The following is an 18,155-nucleotide window of genomic DNA, read 5'->3' as shown; positions in this document are numbered from 1 at the left end:
TTTGAAAGGACTGGTTCAGTAGCTAGCTAAAAATCATTTCTTTCAGGAGGGGGGAGGAAGTGTAGGCTGGACATCATGTGAACGGACAGTGCAAAGCATTGGAGCTCTGCTGATGCTATCTGGCAGGGCAGAGTCACTGTTAACCTCTCAAAGCCCAGGTGTATAATTCACTGCTCTAGAGCAGGCTCTACCATGCCCTGAAGCACTGCAGGCAGATGCCTGCTCTCACTCATGGAGAGGGAAGGCTGCAGAGCCCACATCAGATGCACAAGAGATCCCCAGAACAAAGCCTGGGGGAATCTCCCTACCCTGTCTCAAGAAGTCCATGATCAACCAGGGGAAAATGGGAATATTGCACACTCAGCAGGAGCAACAGGAAGAGGTGGGGCCAGGTGCATGGCTGGGAGCGCTCCGCTTGCAGCCTCAGCCCAAGGTCCTGCCAGGAGGCAGAGCAGAGGCAGAACTGCAGATATTGCAGGCTACAGCTTAGCACCTGCAGTCCCCCTGGGGGAAAGTCCACTCACTAGCCAGGGCATGAGGAGACAATGCCAAACACACTTCCAGAAACTTAACAAAAAAGCAGGACTAGAAGGCCAGGCTTGAGCTTAAACAACATCCTCAACCCAGAGGCGAGGCATGTGGAAGGCTCCAGATGAGGCTGACTAGGTGTTTTAAAGCCTAGTTGTACCTCAGGACCTTATTGTGGAGCAGCTCTCAAAGTTTTGTTGACTCTTCCTTGTTCCCTAAGAGAATTTAAACAAACTTGTGGCAGGCGAGAGGAGTGGCAGCAGGACCAACCCTTCAACGTCCAATTAGCACAGGAAATACTGAGATATGTCACAAGTTTAGTTGAAGAGTACTCATGATTCCACTCAGCTAAGAAGAGATGAAAGGGACTGGAAATTAGATTATGTTGTGTCCTGGATATAGCTGAGATATTTCCAGACTTAGAAAAGTAGTTTCAAGTACCAGGGCCCAGGTGGATCTGATTGTGCTCTTGGTTTCCACCTAGTAAAGAGCTGGTACTAAGGAAAGGAAGGGATTTGAAGATCAAGGAAAAGTGTGGTCATTTAAAGGGATATTGAACAATAGATCTTGGAAGAATTAGTTTATTTTCCTTTCTTCCCTAATCTTCAGTTGACATCATTGCATTCTGAAAACAAATTACTTCCCTTTTTAGAAAAAAGAAACTAAATGTGGTATAAAGCTTATTAAATTTATATAAAGCATATCAGGAAATGGAGTGGTTACTTATCTCATAGCAGTATTAGCTTGGGCTCAGTCTGAACAAAAGCTTCATTTATCAATATCTAATCTGAATACCATTTTTGACCAAAATTTGGTCTCATCCCAAAATATGGGATCATTTGCACTGGCAGATCCCTCATTTATGTCAAATCTCACTTGGCTGATGTATTCCATCTCACCATCTCAGCCTGAAACACAAAACATGTAACAAAAACAGGTTATCTAGAGGAGATTGCATGCATGGAAAATTTGTCTAGTTTTGTTTTATGTCTTTTGTGACCCCCTCCTGCAAAACCTTTGTAAGGGAGGGAATCTTACAATGAGTTTAAGGCATTAACTCTTTCTCTAAGTAGGTGTGTAATATAAGAAAATTTATGAGGAAAAGGGGAAAAAAAATCAATCCAAAGGATGGCAGCTCACCTACGAAGCAACTTAATCAGCAACTTAAGCCCTTGTTCCTCCCTATGCACTGGCTCTTCACAAGTATGGAGCCAGATTACAGGTTTCTATCCTTTCCCTTGAGGTTTCCTCAAAATTGCCTCAGGTTAATGGGGGTCTGTGCTTACAGCTCTGAATTAAGAAGCCTTCCACCAAAACCTGTATTTCCCGTGGTCAGTGGAGCTGCCTACCCAGAGGATGTGCTGTGCTCATAAGGAGATGGCCCTTTCTCAGCTGATAATCCACAGTGGAATAAATCCTTGAGAGCCTGTGGGACTCATTCCTACATATCACAGCCAATTGCAGCCGTATTTGTATTTCTTGGACCCAGAAACTGGTTACCACAAGGGAAATGGGGAAAGGAAGGTGTTATCATTACAGAAATACCAGCTAGGAAGTTCTTCAGAGAAGTGACTGGATTGAGCATCCAGCCCCGCTGTTAACTCTTATGTCCAGCAAGAACTAGCAAGGAAATGTGCTCCAGTAGGATTCAGAGGCTTTCTACCAACCCATCTGATGTACAGAACTGCTAAATAAAAACATCCCCAGTCCACATGAACCAGCCATCACATGGAATGGAAGGTACAGTTCCAGTTTCTCCTCTATTAAATTTGAGTGAAAAATTGAAACAAGATAGCACCAATAATGGGGGCTGCTGTTCTGGTTGTCATGAGGGTGACAGACAAGTCTCAGCTGCAGCAAAATTCCACATGAATTTTTTGGGAGGTGAAGAACACATACGTCCATGTGTAAGCATTGTTATTTCTGCTCAAAGGAAAGAGAATCTCTACATGTGATTAAATTGACATCACCAACAAAAGGTGATGGGGCAAAAGTCATACTCTATTCTTTTTCCAGTTGTCTTGCCCCATAATAGCTGCTGCTGATAAACTCAGCAGCAGAAGTTGATGGAAACATCAATGGTACCAAATAGTGTGATCATTAGATGCAACTAATCTTGTTCTAATATTAATAAGCTGATTACTTCCTGTATGTAATATATACCTCCAGAAATTCATCCTTCTGTAACACAACAACAAAAGAGATTCCTTCCTGTATGCATGAAAATTACCCAGATACAGGCAGATGATTCTGTTTCAGATTGTGTCTCACTGATGTGCAGCTGCTAAACGTGCATATATACACATGCCAAATAAAAGATTAATAGAGGAGGGAAAAAATTCTTGTAGCAACATTAGTCTTTCAAAACTGAAAACATTTTTCACCTGGATGGGTCATATCAATCTGGAAATGTGTATAAACCCTGAAATTGCATTCTTTTTTTCTCCACATTCGGTTCATTCGAGAGAGAGCAAAGGAAGAATATACCTAGCTCTTACCACTTTCAATTTAGTTCAAGGGTGGTAAGTGAAAGTTAGAAAATGTGAGAGAATGTTGGAAATATGTGTCATATTCCCAATGACAGAACTGCTGTTCAAATTGGTGATGAACCTTAAGCTGTGCAAGAGCTTAATGTCACTGCTAGTGCATGATAGTGTCTATATTCCAAGATATTTGCTCTGGAGAAGTCTTAAATATTTTTGGAAAAATGACAAAGCATAACTTTTCTGTATTGTAAAGCTTATCTACGAATGGAATATGCCAAAAATATGCCTCTCCTCAAATGTTAAAAATGATACAAAAATAAATTGCCTGAGAAAGAGGATAATTAATAAATATCAGGACTTTAAATAAGCAGAACAGAAAAATTTTAGTACTTCCAATTTCTTACAACTCAGAGAACTGGGGTTTTTTTTCTTCATACTTTCTAAATATCTTTTTAAACTAGCAGAGTTGATATCCATCTTATCGTTTAATCATTGACTTGTTGCCTAACTTGTCTTGTTACCTAGGCCTTTTAAAGTCAACAGATAATAATATGAAATAAACAAAACCTTTGTCACTTATTCCTACACCAAGCTTTATGTAACTCCCCTAAATATGAGTTGCAATAGAAACCTTTGAACACCATGCCAGTAAAATGGACTGCATTGCAAAGAAGCTGATAAAATCTTGTTTGGAATACCATCAATTTATTCCAGGAATTAACTATAATTAACCCAATATTTTAGGCTTCTTGAATGTAATAAATCTCTGTTCTGTTAATATACTGTTCCTTGCTTCTTCAGGTGGAAAATCTTGATCCATAATTGCCTGGACACAGGTTTTTGAGATTACCATTTTAAGTGGGCAGAGACACATGATTTCTCTAATCAGAATGACAGCCAGCAGGTGCTAAAATGAAATGGGACCTTGACTGCCTTTACAACTGACCTTGGATTATTTCAAGGCAATAGGTGAGGTATGGAAAAGCACTCTTTTCCTGTATCTGTGCTTGATCTCTCCACATAATTTCACAATTCAAGGGTATTTTAGTAATCAATTTTAGCAGTTCAGAGTTTTAAAAATTAATTTAAAATTTGGTGTGTGTGCATTTTCTGCCTTTAGGTGGTGGACCATACCTCTGCATATTTCAGCATGTTGAGGACTTGTTTGGAAGAATATCATGGCATATGGCTCTGGGGAGAAGAGTGGTCCAGAAGAGCTGGCTATCACTGAAAAATCACCTCCTCCAAGTTAAAGATCAGTCCATCTTTAAAGCATGAATCAAGCAAAATCACCAGGTGGCCCACATGGATGAACAAGGAATTTCTAACTAAAACCAAACATAGAAAAGCAGCATAGAAGTGGTAGAAGCAGTGTTACATGATCCAGGAGGAATACAGAGCATGCAATGCATGCAGAGGTAGTGTTAGCAAAGTTAAAGGCCACACCATTTCTTATGGAAAGAAATGTGCAGGACAGCAAGGAAGACTTTTACAGGGGTATAAGCAGAAGAAAGAAAATTAGGGAAAATTTGGGTCTGCTGTTGAATGGGAGAGGGTACTACCTGACAAACATAGAGAAAACCAAGGTATTCAATGCTGCCTTTGCCTCAATCTTCAATGATAAGAGCAGCCTGAAGGAATTCCAGGTACCTGAAACCTGTATAAAAGTCCAAGAAAGTCTTGCCCTCTGTGGAGTAGAATCAATTTAAGAAGTATCTACACAGACTGGACATGAGTAGCTCTGTGGGTTCTGATGGAATGTACTAAGAGTGTTGAGGGAGCTTCTGGTGCCACTGTAAGGCCAGTTTTGATTGCCTTTGAAGGCAAGGTACCTACTGGGAGAGATTCCTGATGAATGGAAAAAAATCAAACATCCCTCTGGTCTTGAAGAAGGAGGCAAGGAACCCAATGACCTTCTATGACAAGAAGACAGGCTCAGTGAACAAGGGCAGAGCTTGAACTTAACAAGGCTTTCAGCACTGTCTTCATTGACAAAATCATAAAGCTTATAATAGATAAATACACAGTGAGTTTGATTTGAAGCTGGCTAAACTGTTTGTCTCAAAGGTTTGGGATGAGCTGCAGGAAGCCCAGCTAGAGGCAGGGATTTGGGGTATATCCCAGGAGTGAAGACTAAGACCAGTCATTAATGACTATTATGACTAAGACCAGTCATTAAAGATTAATACAAGTGATTAATGACTTGTATGACGGGACAGAGCACACCCTCAACAGCTTTGCAGAGGATGCAAAACTGGCAGGAGTGGTTATTGCAACAGCTCCTCATGCTGCCATTCAGAGGGGCCTGGACAGGTTGTAGAAATGGCCTGACAGGTATCCTACAACCTTCAACAAAGGGAATTTCAAGTACTGCAGCTGGGGAGGAATAGCCATGGGGAGTAGCCAAATTGACCTGGGCATCTTTCACTAAGACCCTAGCTACAGAAACCTATCTCTCCAAATATAGTATCACTAAATAAATTAAAATGTTAAGCCACAATCTGGGGAGAACACCAGGTGTGGAAACTCAAATTCTACGCAACTTTGGTGGACTTCAGTTGCTCATTCTGAGATATTTCATGGTTTCTTCAGGGAAGCACTAATGAAAATATTACTGGAGGAAATGCTTTGCTTCCTAGTAGGGTTTGTACCAGGCATTCCTGATGAGGAAATCTGCATGTGTGATGTGTTGGAAGCCTTGCTGACCTTCAGCTCTTGCAGTAATTTGATGGCTCAGGAAAACATTTTGTGATATTTTTTTAAAACTAATATGTGTTTGTGCCTTCTGGAACCAATTCCAGCCATTGACACAAAGAGAGAACAAACTGTTAGCAAACATCTCCTACATGTTTTTTGAAGAGGCACATTTCTTTTGAGGTAAGTCTTACCCAATAACTGGCACGAGTCAGAACCATATCTTCTCTGAAAGACATAAAATTGCCCAAGAATCATAGAGTAGTTTGGGCTGGAATGGACCTTTAAAAGGTAATCTACTCCACCCCCGCTGCTATGAGCAGGGACATATTCAACTAGACCAGGTTTCTCAAAGCCCCATCCACCTTGAACTTGAATGTTTCCTGGGCTGGGCACCTGACACCACTCTGGGGAAAAAGGAGGGGACAAGAGGGGTGCATGGACCAAAGGTACAGCTCAGGGGCAGAGAAGGAGGGTGAGATTGAGAGCACTGATGCATAACGAGCTCCAGGCTTGGGATACATCTTGGGAGTAGCTGAGGGGCTTGAATTTACCTTGTCTTAGGTAAATTCAACAGCAGAAGATTTTAAGCTGGGCATTTTAAGCTGCTCACAATTTCCCATTAAATTGGAATAGAAGTGGTTCCTTGGGAATAGTAAGATTGTGGATGAGGAACGCAGAAAAATTCTTGGAAACAGCAGAGTTTCTCATGGTCTGACAGCTCCTGTACCCAGGCAGCCAACAAGGCTAGGAGACAGAGATCCTGACTGCAGTTTCCCTCCCAGCTTTGTCAGCAACTTTGCCCTTCAGCCCCCTACAAGCGTGACAGTTTGCTGTGTGCTCTGGCACAGCAGAGGGAGCAGGACAGGCCAGCATGGCCTTGACCTTTGGCCAGCCAGGGCAACGTTTCAGCTGCCCACCAAGGACCAACGGTTCCAGCCTCTGCTGCCATGAACCTTGGCACTGAATTTGCCTCTTCCTACCAAAATTAAAATAAATTAAAAAAAAAATATATATATAATAAAATAAAATAAAAATAAAGTAAAATAAAAAAAATAAAATAAATACAACTAAAATAAGGAATATGCTAAAAACCAAACCCTTGCTAATTTTGGCTTTGGGCTGCCCTGGTGTCAAGTGTACCATTCCATCAGTTATCAAGGGTCAAGGGAAGCCACTCATGAAAACAAGAAAATGCAAGGTAAAGATAGGGGTCTAGTGTGACTGCAATATTTTCCTTCACTCCATCTAAGCATTGTAACAGGTAAACTTGCAGCCAGTATGGGGCACTGGGAAATGGGACGTGAACAGTGCAGGATAGGGTAATTCCATTACATTCCCTTGCTGAGGGAAAACCTACCTGCTGGGGTTACTCCCAGTTGCCTGTGTCTGCCCCACACAGCAGCATTATTCCACAGAAGTAGCATTACATCCATTCACACTGATTGTCCTTCACTTGTTTGTCCTTAATGTTAATCTCTTTCACATCTAAATTCAAATTTCATGTTAGCGCTATAATTTCCCCATGCCCAACATAAATCAGCAAGGGCCCATAAACCACTTCCAGCCTCCTGCAGATTTGTACCAGTACAAACTACACAACTGATCATTGCCAAAGAAAAAGATGGGGTCTCTCAGGACCTGCAGACATTTTTCTTTTGATTGCACACCAGAGAAGGAGCAGGGAACAAGCAGATGGGATCAAAGTCCCCTCCCTAGAAGAAGAGAAAGTCCAATTTTTCTTATCTTAAGCACCATATCAGCAAGTTTTTCCCATTAATTCCCCTTTTGTTCATTACAGTTATTCCCAGCCAAGAGAAAGCACCTGGCATATTGCTTCTGGTGATGCCTGCCAGCTTCAGAGAGCAGAGGTATCTTTATTGGGGGTTCTCAAATACTTCCCATTTTATAAATTGTTGTCTTCCTGGTTGGTGCTTCAAAGATTTGTCAGACACCTCTTGGCAACTAAAACTCCAATGGAGATGTATTTTTCATGAGTTCCACTTTTTTCCTGACACATATTTAACAAAACAGCCATGACCTTCTCAGAGGAGTTCTGAATTTGCCATGCAGAAAGAACAAGGAGTGAAATAGTTGTCAAAAATTTGTACAGCAAGTGACTGAGCATTGACTTTATTGAGCAGATAAATATGGTTATACATAAACAAATTTAGTCTGTTAGCTACTGCAGATATCCAATACAGTAATTAAATTGAGGGGCAGTACATGACAACATGGGACGGAGACTACAAAATAAATGGGTCAAGTTTTTATTGTGATCAAGACTTAAAATACCCAAATTGGCTCTTATTACACTGTAGATAGTTCAGCATGAAGTCCAATCTTACTACATCTCTTACATAAATTTCCTTCTGTAGTTATGTAATTTTGCATGCAGAAGAGCTGTAAAAATGATAAATAGTATAAACACAAAACCAAAGAAGTTGAGATAAAAAAAGGAACAATTTTTTTCTGTCACAGCTAAACACTGTTATCAAATGGAAGTTAAGAAATAACTGATACTGGTATGTAAGTAGTTGAAAGCATTTTTACTAGGAAGCCTGTCTTCTGCATGGACATATAGAGCTGCAATAGTATTAGTAATGTTACTTGTCCAGCAGTATTATCTAATCCAACATTTGGAAGACATAAGAATGAGGAGTTTTTAATTGCTCCATTTATTCCTGATTTCATGAGACTTAAGCTTTGACATGGGACCTGAGGGAATTCCCTGGACCCTAAGATGATGTAAAAATATTAGATCATGGCACACATCCTGTAGATTTTTAACTCAAACATCTAGAGAACTCCAAGTTCTAGTTCCAGGATTTGAAATTTGATTTCTTATCCATCCTCAGCCTTCCGTCTGCATGGCCTTGTGGCAGCAATTTGCTTTCTCTTTTTCCTCTATTCCCCTTCCTACTCTTTAAATCTCAAGAAATACTCCTCTTTCTTAAAATATGAATAATTAAATAGCACTCTAAAATTAAGATCTTCAATGGAAAATAAAAATAAAATTAAGATAAAAAATCTGGTGTTTTACAAAATTTTCCTTAAAATAATGACTAAACTTACAGTCTCTGTAACTGTCAAAAGAAGTCAGTTGAAAACATACATGTAAAACCTTAACACATTTTGCATGACCTTGAGTTAATTTTTACCTTCCTGCTTTCAGTTAATTATGTTACACATGAGTCTCCTCCTGGCGCGTTGTCAACATCTGGATGCCCTGGTTATATATTTCAACCCAAGGTCTGTACATTCTTTTGGACTAAATCATTATTTCCCTGGAGAAATTCCTACTCAGGTGAATTTTTCATAATTTCTGTCATTAATTTGTCCTTTCCTCACTAAAAGGACCAGTTTGTTTAACTCTTACAAAAATATAAGAGGAGTATTAATTATCATTAAATGTCTACTGGTAGTAAGAAATATAAGCTGTCAAAGAAATAAAAGCTACAGCTTTCTTTGTTAAGAAAGATCAATAAATAACAACACTGAACAACAGATTCCTGGGACTGTACTGCTTTTTTTCTCCTCAGACTTGAATTCATTCCTGTGGACTATTGTACCATTTCAGGTTATGGAGAGCTGAATCTTCCTCTGGCTGAATTAAAATCTATATTCCAGTGTAAAGAAAATTCTGCTTCCTTCTGCAATCAGAAAGCCATTTCCAAATCAAACTCTGACTTGTATGAGCAATGTCATATTCGAAAATATGCAAAAGTTATTTTGAACATGGAGACAGCAAAATATTCAAAGAATGTGATAAATGAAGTATAATCAAGCTAATATTTCTCCACAGAAAATATCATTTGAATTATTCACATCTACTACTATCTGAGACATGACTTTTCAGATGTCTGAGTGGGACATAACACTTTCCCTGATTGTTAAAATGTTCCAAATTCTGACATATTTTAAGGAGTCATTTTGTAGGAAAAACTTGGACTCCACAAGAAAATTCTACTGAAGCATGTTGCAGATAGAAACATCCAGCAAAACTGGAGCTACAAAGTCAGTTTGTTCTCAATAGGTTGTCTTTATTCTTTGTCATACAGGATTGTGGAAGCCACTGTGTAAATCAAAGAGTTGATTAAGTACAGACATTTCCAGGAAAAAAACCTAGTTTCCAACCAGTGCTGATGTTTACACTTCATGCAATGCATCTGAAATATTTAAACAAATGAAAAGGAAAGGGAGAAAGCCAAAACATCTCACTGTGAGTGCCTGAAAAAGCATTGTATGTAATACTACATGTATACTACATGTATGTAACTTCAGCTGATAAGAGTTGATGTATTGGATTAATAGACAGTTAAATTCAGACAAAAAAGAAAGGGGATTTTTAAATGCAAAAGTTTCCCAGATGTTTTTAAGCTATTTCTTTCAATATATTAAATAACACTCAAATGTCCACTGAAGTCAAGCTTCCACTGAACTAAATCAGTGCAGTCTGTTTGTGGATACAAGATGACACTGCTAAACTGAGCAGTGGCTTGTCACTTGTGACAGCTGTGGTGCATCTGCAACAGGAAAAAATAGCAGCTATACTCACCAGAGAGGCAGCCAAGCTCTCATGGGCCAGCTGGCCATTTCCCAAACTGTTGGGATGTTTGTAGTTCTTTGTCATAACAACAGCATTCACCCCCTTTGTATTCCTCTGAACAACAGGAAAGTTAGCCTTCATCATTACTGGAAAAATGATGCTGCTTCTAAGCAAATGTTACTGTTCCTAGAGTAGTACATTGTCTGGTCTTCTCTTTTCTCCCTCAGATTATACTTATACAGATTCTTATACTGAATCCTTTCATTATATGGTTTTCCCTGGTAGACTTCCTGTAGCAACTATATGTATGTTACATTACTGGGGAGGGAGGAAGAAGCAGTTTGCTTTGCACACATGCAAAGTGGTGGACCTCTTTCTTTTGTAAATTGTGGTGAATGTTGCAAAATAGTCTGACAGCAGCTGGTCCTGTTATTGTGATAGAATAATGAGAATTATTTGACCCAAGTTCCTGACAATTAAATTCCCAAAAGCTATCACCTGAAAGCAATAAGATATTTTCTTATACCTGTTCTAAATATCAGTAGTGAAATAAGGAGCTCTAGTCTAAAATGAGTTTTTGAATTAAAAAAAAATATTATTTTCTGACTTAACAGCACAAAGTGACAAATTTTTTTGGACTGGCTTATTAATAAACTGATATTTTTAAAAGCAGGATTGAGCTGTACCATAAAACTACCCCTTTCATTAAATTATCTGCTCATATCAAAAGTCTTCACTGTAGTCAAATTAGGCATTCAACTCACTTTCCTTCTTACCCATATACAGTTGCAGATTGGATTTTGCTGAGTAGAAGAGACACAAGAGACATGAACAGAGAACAGCTAACTTACCAATATACCTGTTTGTAGGGAAGAGAAATCATCCATGGATTCAAATGAATGTACAAGCATAATTGCACTCATGCTATTCAATTGCACTTCAATAAAGTAGCAAAATGCATCTGAGAATGTTCAGATCTTGTGTGCATCACAGTGGCTGCACACAGTACACGAGAACAATAACACTGAAACATCACAAAGCACAGCACAGGCTAGGCAGGATAGCTTTCACTTGAATTTAATGAGGCAGTAGTCATAATGAGAGACAACTTAAATCACATCTTACTGAAATTATCCATTCTGAAAAGAGTATTAATGCCACAATGAGTCTCTGAGTCGCAGCTAACTGAGATGATACAGCATGCTCCAATGTTTGATTGTAAAAATGGTAGAAAAAGGCTAAAGCCACTTTATACTGTCAATTGATTACCAATGGCAGAGGATAATTACTTTTATACATAGGTACCCTGTTAACTCTCAAATGGTACAGTGCTTCATTCATAGCAAGAACAAGACTGAGGCATTGAAAAGTTACAGATCCAGAACTAAATACTCCTGTAAGCTTGTTCACCTAAAACGAGTATTCTTGGTGATGAGAGCAGGAGCTCTATCAGTATAATACTAGAAAAATATATTCAAATTACTTCACAATGATGAATTAAGTGAGAATCCTAATCAAATCAGGGTTAGGATTTCCTTTCATAAGGATTATTAATATTGCATCACTAACAATGATTTTGTATTCAAAATTATCTCATGCCAGCACAAAATCTTTGGAGGAGGAGAAATTTTACAAGTATCCATTTTATGGTCTTATCCATACTCTGTGGGGTGTGCATATAAAGATATCTGCCAATCAGTTTCTAGGAACTGTTGAAGCAATCCTGTGCCACCTCTGTCACATGTTCCTCTTCCCCTTGTTGAGTGACTATTAGTAATTAATTACAGCCTACTGTCAGAAATCTGCTTTTCCCTCAGCTCTGATCTTTCAGCTTGAGCTTGCTGTTTGACATGGATTAAGCAATTCAAATGCCACCCTACAGGAAACCTAAAAAGGCAAAGAAGGGCTGCTCACCACAGGCTGTGACACCACTGGAGACCCAGGGATTACACAGATCACCGTGGATCCACCACCTGGTATCACTTGTCCTTTCTCCACTCAGATGAGATGATGAGGGAACTCCTTGCTCCTACAGTAAGTTCTACAGCTTGCTTCAAGCAGGAGCCCTGCCAGGGCTGGTCATCTAACTGGCACAGAAGCTCTCCCACGGTCATACAATGGCTGGGAGAGGATTTAGGATCACTTATTCCAGTCCTATTCTTGTTAGCTTCTTACACACCATGGAGAGGGAGCTATCACCCCTCAAATGTAGCCATGTGGCCAGTTGTTATGTAATTGAATAAGACAATAAATGTGAATACCTGATGATTTGGGGCAGCTAGGCAGGAGTCATGGGAGTAGCTGCTATACAAATCCTACTGTTTCAAGTGTTAAGACAAATCTTGAAAATTTCCATTTTCATAATGGTAAGAAGTCTGTTCCTCCATGTCTTGAGTTACTTGCTTTTGCTTCTTCCATTCCCTTCTCTGTACTTCACTATTTTGACTGGTAGCACCATACGTTTTCTTTGGACTTACAAAAGTTTCATTGTTCATCTCTGTTTCTTCTGCCAGTTCATCCTGATCAATTATGCCACATTTCTCTTCACTGAGGTTTTCAGGGTCAGCCCATTCCTGCTTCTCCCCAGAGGCAAAGAGAGCGTAGAATATCACACCACTGTAATGCACCAGGGCTGCAATCAGGAAGACGTTCTGCCATTCTTCACGGGTCTGAAAGAATGGTGCAGGTCTCGTTAAGTTTCCAGTAATAAGAAATATCACCCTCCAAATTATGCCATTAATTAGCACATATTGAGGAATGACTGTGAGCACTGTTTGATTCCTGATGCTGAAGACAGAGCAATTTATGAGAGCCATTGCAAAGATTTTTTTTTAATATATATAACTACAGCAAATATAATAAAACTTCAGTTTCTTTGTTTTTTTTCCTCACAGTAAAGTTTCTCTCTTGCATGTGAAATATTTGTGGAAATAGTTGGAAATGCAGGGATTTCTCTAAAAACTACACAAATATTATTGTAGATCAATGTTTGCTTAGAAACTCTACCGTGGGAGTATGGATGCATTGCAGAGGAGTTTTCCAGGCCCTATAAGCATTGCACAGTTGTATGGAGATACTACAGAGACTCACACTCAGGTGGTATTTAACAATGTCTCCCTACAGAGATAATTAGTTATAATAGTGGTAGTGGTATTTAAAAATGAATGTTTAAGACAAAAAGCATCTGCAGAGACCAATGATGGAATGGCATCCCCAGGAATCTTTGAAATGTCTTAAATTTGTTGCATTACCTAACCTTTTCCTAGAAAACATGGAGAAATGTTACCTTATGCTTTGTCATTGCACCAACGATGAGTGGGCACACCATTCCCGACAGCGTCCCCACGCCATTGGAGATCCCCATCAGAATGCTGGCATAACGAGGGGCTATGTCCAAGTGATTCACATTGAAGCCTACAAAAAATGAGAGAAACAGCCAGCTGTACAGCATTGCACTACCAGGCCAACAGGGCTATCTACTGTCATTCTGGCTGAAGAAGACTGAAAGCCTCCCTACTGCACCTCTGAAGATTATGTTGTATAGAAAATAAAGTTTCGTTTGGCCCTGTTTAAAGTGTCTGTACTTTCCATTTTCTCATACTGGAACAGTGAACTTGGCAAATATTTTTAATTAAGGAATCAATGCCTCAAATTAGTGAAATGTCTTCTGTTTTTTTTTTATTTATGTAATAGTGTTTTTAATTCATTTCTTTCAGTATTTTAACCACATGAGTGGTTTAACAGAGCTTAACAACATAATAAAAAAACAGAATATAAACCAGTAGGAAAAACAATTATCCTTACTGTAGTGTGTCTTCTGAGCACATATTTTATTAAGAAATAAAAACAAATACTAAATATCAGCTCAGATATTTATCATTCCTTAGGTAATGAAAATTAGTCATGTTAACTATTGTAGATTGCAAGAAGTGACAATTAATTCCAAGTGTGTGGTAATAAATAAGGTAAGAAATAGACTACTGGAAAAATCCTGCAGTAAAAGCTGATTGATAGAAATGACCAGCTATCCAAGCACCTTGTAACTGAGCAGCAAAACCACTTCCCATCTGCAGAATCCTGAAATAACTGAAGACCAGCAGTTACTTTGCTGGTCAGTTTTGTTCAATAGATCCACGTTCTTAGCACTCTTCTTGGAAGATCTTCAATCTTCTTCAGAAAATCTTTAATCTTCATAGTAAAAGGAGTTTTTTATTCAGTGATGCTGGTACTGATGGTGCCACAAAACAGCTTGAGACTACAAAACGTGGGTGAGACTCATGGAAGTGTTAGAAACAACTTCTGGAGAAGGCCTGGATGTAGGATGCAACAGAGGGAGGGCTGACATAGGAAGCAGAAATAGGGTGCTAGGGTTGGGGACAGAATTGCAACTGATAGCCTTTGTGCAACTACTCATTGCAGATCAATGCTCTCTCTCTGTCTCTCTCCCTTTCCTTTTAGGCATACAGATAAATAGGATGAAAAGATGACTGACAGTGTAAAAGTATATTAGAAAATAACAGCATAAAGCTGATGTAAATTGGGATCAATAAAGAGCAGGTTCTTTTCAAAGCTTCAGGTAATGTGTGCAACATGTTTCATAGATAGCAAAGTAAATTAGTTCTGATATGGGAAGAAATAACAAACACCCCATAAGCTGCCACATTAAGAGCAAAATAAATAATAGAAATTATGACAGTAAGAACAGTGAGGATAACAACATCAGTTTTATCATGAATAGTAAAAGCAAGAATAAGTTTAATTCTTACCTGAAATTGCAAAGCCGCTGAAGCCTACTGCTAACACCAGAAAAGAAATAGCCACACCTTTTGTGTGAGAATAACCAACCACCAAAAGCAAGGTTGCTTCCATCCCAAAGCCTTCCAATGAAACACATGAGAATGAATTACATTTAAATTTCTAGTTGCCATGAAAATACTAATTAGCGCTATCAAGAGTAGCAGCTTAAAATGAGAGAAAATTATTTTGTATCTTTTAGCTATTCTTGAACACAATTGGGAGCTTTGTGCATTTGCAGAAGTATTTTTATATTTATTGTTTGAGAATGTATTATTTTTTTTCTCTTCATTCACTGCTGTATACATGACCCAAACAGTGGGTGAAGTTAATTCACTGTATTCACTGAGCAATACAGGAAGACAATGGAGAAAGTGAGTATGTGCAAAGGGCAGAAAAATTCACAAACCCACAAACATTTGAGAGAAAGAAGAACACTTGCCTTTAGTTTCTCATGGTTGTAGTGATACAAGAAGTTCTTGGTAAATGGAACAAAAGAGTGTTTTACATACAACTCTGTTACCAACACAACAGGACATCCCTGAGCATCACAGGGAACTTCCAGTCTCTGCCATTATTGGAAATTAATATTTTCTAATATGTAACATTACAATCCTTCTGTTTTGTTGTTTTAATGACAATATTAATATGCCCTGAAAATACAATTAATTTAACCATCCTTTCTGAAGATGCATAGCCAAATTATATGGCATCACTGGCTGCAGGCATCTCTATTTCTAGGAGCCCATGCCATCTATAAATAATCCAAGCCAGCAATTGGCAGTGGGCAACTAACTACTCCACAGGCTGCCTGGCTTGAAATCTTTTCTCTAATTCAGTATCAACCATACATATCACTGATTTTTCAGTTCAGTGACTGAATTGGAAACAAATTATTTTGTGCTGAGTTAAAATTTTCCTGTTCATCCTTCACTTTTTACCTCCACCCTAAACCTTCCAGCCTAAACTTGTCAGTGGGCTCTGCTGGGAGTAGCAAATGGCAACATGGCCAGTTACTTCAAGAACATATCCACTGGGAAAGGGTCTCTCCAGCACCACGTACAGGGTTGACTTTGTATGAGTTTGCAGGTTGAGGCCTATTTGATCATACCATGCTATTGCCCATTTAATTATTAACCAGACTTCTTGTCCCCTCCCTTTTATAAAGCATGCTCATATGAGTAAGGATTTATGTCATGAGGCATCAGCTCTCCACTTAACACTTCAGATTAACCAGCCATAAATGAAATATAGAGTAAATTGTCTCGTTACAATCAAACATGGGCAAAACTATGATACTTGCACTGACTGCAACGCACACTTGAAATGCCATATTTTCAGAATCCAATAGTACCTCCACAGTTCATGACCTTCCTTACAGTGGTAGTGGTTAAGATCTTCCTGCTCCGTAAGAAGTCAGCTAGTTGCCCTCCAATGGGCACAATGATTGTCATGACCATGTGAGGAACTGCCGACAAAAGGCCAACCTGCAATTAGACAAATGTGTGCTGAACTGTCATTTCTCCTTCAAGATTTAAAGGCAAGAGAACAGGAACCATAATGATTCTTCACCTCTTTTCCCTGGATCACTTTATCTAATTACAGCAAATGCTCAAAACTGGGTGAGGGAGGAAACATCTTTTGGGCCAGGAGGAGAAACCAGAGCACAAGTGAGAATCTCACCTTAGAAATGCCATGCAATATCCCAGGTACTCATGGTTTCTCTTTAGAGTTGCACGGAAGACTGTTCATATTAAATTCAATTGCAGACATCACAAAGCCCTGTCATTTGTGTCCTGATACTGGAGTGCTTTATCTTGGTTTTCAACTGTGTTTTTATATTTTTGCTATTCATGTTCTCAAGGACCTCCTTCCTGAACAACAAATCAATCTCAGCTTCCTGCCTCTGTGTAAAGGAAGGAAGCACCTGCACTTTGCACAGGGACTGAAGACCATACAGCATAAAACCTGACATCATGAAATAATTTTACAAATAATTTAATAATCTTTTTTTTTTTCTTTTTTTTTTCATTTTCCCAGAATCACAGAATTGTTGAGGTTGGAAGAAGCCTCCTTCTGCTCAAGCTGGATTGCATAGAGAATGATTCCCAGAAATGTTGTCCAGACAGCTCCTGAGTATCTCCAAGGATGGAGATTCCACAACCAGGTAACCAGGTAATTTTTATCCCCTTCTTGATTTTTTTGACTTTTCATAAGCAATGGAGATCAAAGGATCTGAGGACTCTGAGGAGCCTGCTCCAGTACACAGTCCTCTTCACAGCAAAAAAGTGTTTCCTCATGTTCAGAAGGAACGTCCCATGTTTCAGTTTGTGCCCAGAGCACTACTGTCAAGAGCCTATTTTCATCTTTACACTCTCAGATATGCGAACATATGGATGAGAACCCTGCTGAGCCTTCTCTTCTCCTGGCTAAAGAGTCCCAGCTCTCTCAGCCTTTTCTCAGAGGATAAATATTTCCATTCCTTCATTGGACTCTCTCCAGTCTGTCCATATCTCTCTTTTACTGTGGAGCCCAGAACTGGACACAGTACTTCAGGTGTGCCCTCACCAGTGCTGTGTAGAGGGGAAAGATTACCTCCTTTTACCTGGTGGCCTTTGCATGATGCAGCCCAGGATACCATTAGTCTTTACTGCCAGGACACACTGCTGGCTCATGTCCAGCCTGGTGCTCAGCAGGACCCCCAGGTCCTTTTCTGCTAAGCTGCTTTCCAGCACCATACTGGTGCATGGGTTTGTTCCTCCCCAGGTGCAGGGCTTTACAGGTTCCCTTATGGGGCTCCATGAGGTTCCTGTCAGCCTGTCAGCTTGCTTCACCAGCCTGCCAGGGCTCCTCTGTACAGCAGCACAACCCTGCAGTGTAGCAGCCACTGCTCCTAGTTTTGTGTCATCTGCAAACCTGCTGAGGGTACACTCTGCTGCATCCTCCAGGTCATTAATGAAGATCTCAAATAGGATCAGACTCAGTACAACCCCTGAGACAGAGTTTTAGTGACCAGCATGTCATCTTCTAGAAGCTTTTCTTTGAAGAAGTAATTTAGTGAGAAGTTTGAGTTTACTTTCAGCAGTGTGCAACCTCGTTACATT

At 39.5% G+C, this 18,155-nt stretch overlaps 1 protein-coding gene and 1 long non-coding RNA gene across 4 annotated transcripts in view; one reads left to right on the top strand and one right to left on the bottom strand.

The window, feature by feature from the left end:
• Nucleotides 1-4,766: 4,766 nt before the first annotated feature.
• On the top strand, nucleotides 4,767-12,228 carry LOC108961558 (uncharacterized). Its single transcript, XR_001989895.3, has 4 exons — nucleotides 4,767-5,891; nucleotides 7,510-7,579; nucleotides 8,884-8,960; nucleotides 12,140-12,228. It is a non-coding gene; the product is annotated as an uncharacterized LOC108961558 (long non-coding RNA).
• Nucleotides 11,319-18,155, bottom strand: part of SLC17A8 (solute carrier family 17 member 8) — a 25,421-nt gene continuing 18,584 nt past the window's right edge. For 2 of the 3 annotated variants that reach the window (XM_018910070.3, XM_050969936.1), the window contains 4 exons: nucleotides 16,406-16,538; nucleotides 15,024-15,134; nucleotides 13,544-13,671; nucleotides 11,319-12,926 (listed from right to left, as the gene is read on the bottom strand). In XM_018910070.3, coding sequence (XP_018765615.2) covers nucleotides 12,588-12,926; nucleotides 13,544-13,671; nucleotides 15,024-15,134; nucleotides 16,406-16,538 — 711 coding nt within the window. In that variant the 3' untranslated portion in view covers nucleotides 11,319-12,587. The remainder of the gene's footprint in view (nucleotides 12,927-13,543; nucleotides 13,672-15,023; nucleotides 15,135-16,405; nucleotides 16,539-18,155) is intronic. The other variant, XM_050969937.1, reaches the window with a different exon arrangement.

Source organism: Serinus canaria, chromosome 1A (assembly GCF_022539315.1).
Source record: "Serinus canaria isolate serCan28SL12 chromosome 1A, serCan2020, whole genome shotgun sequence".
Lineage (NCBI taxonomy): Eukaryota > Metazoa > Chordata > Aves > Passeriformes > Fringillidae > Serinus > Serinus canaria.
Note: the sequence above shows the minus strand (reverse complement) of the source record. Positions and strands in the feature narration are given on the sequence as shown.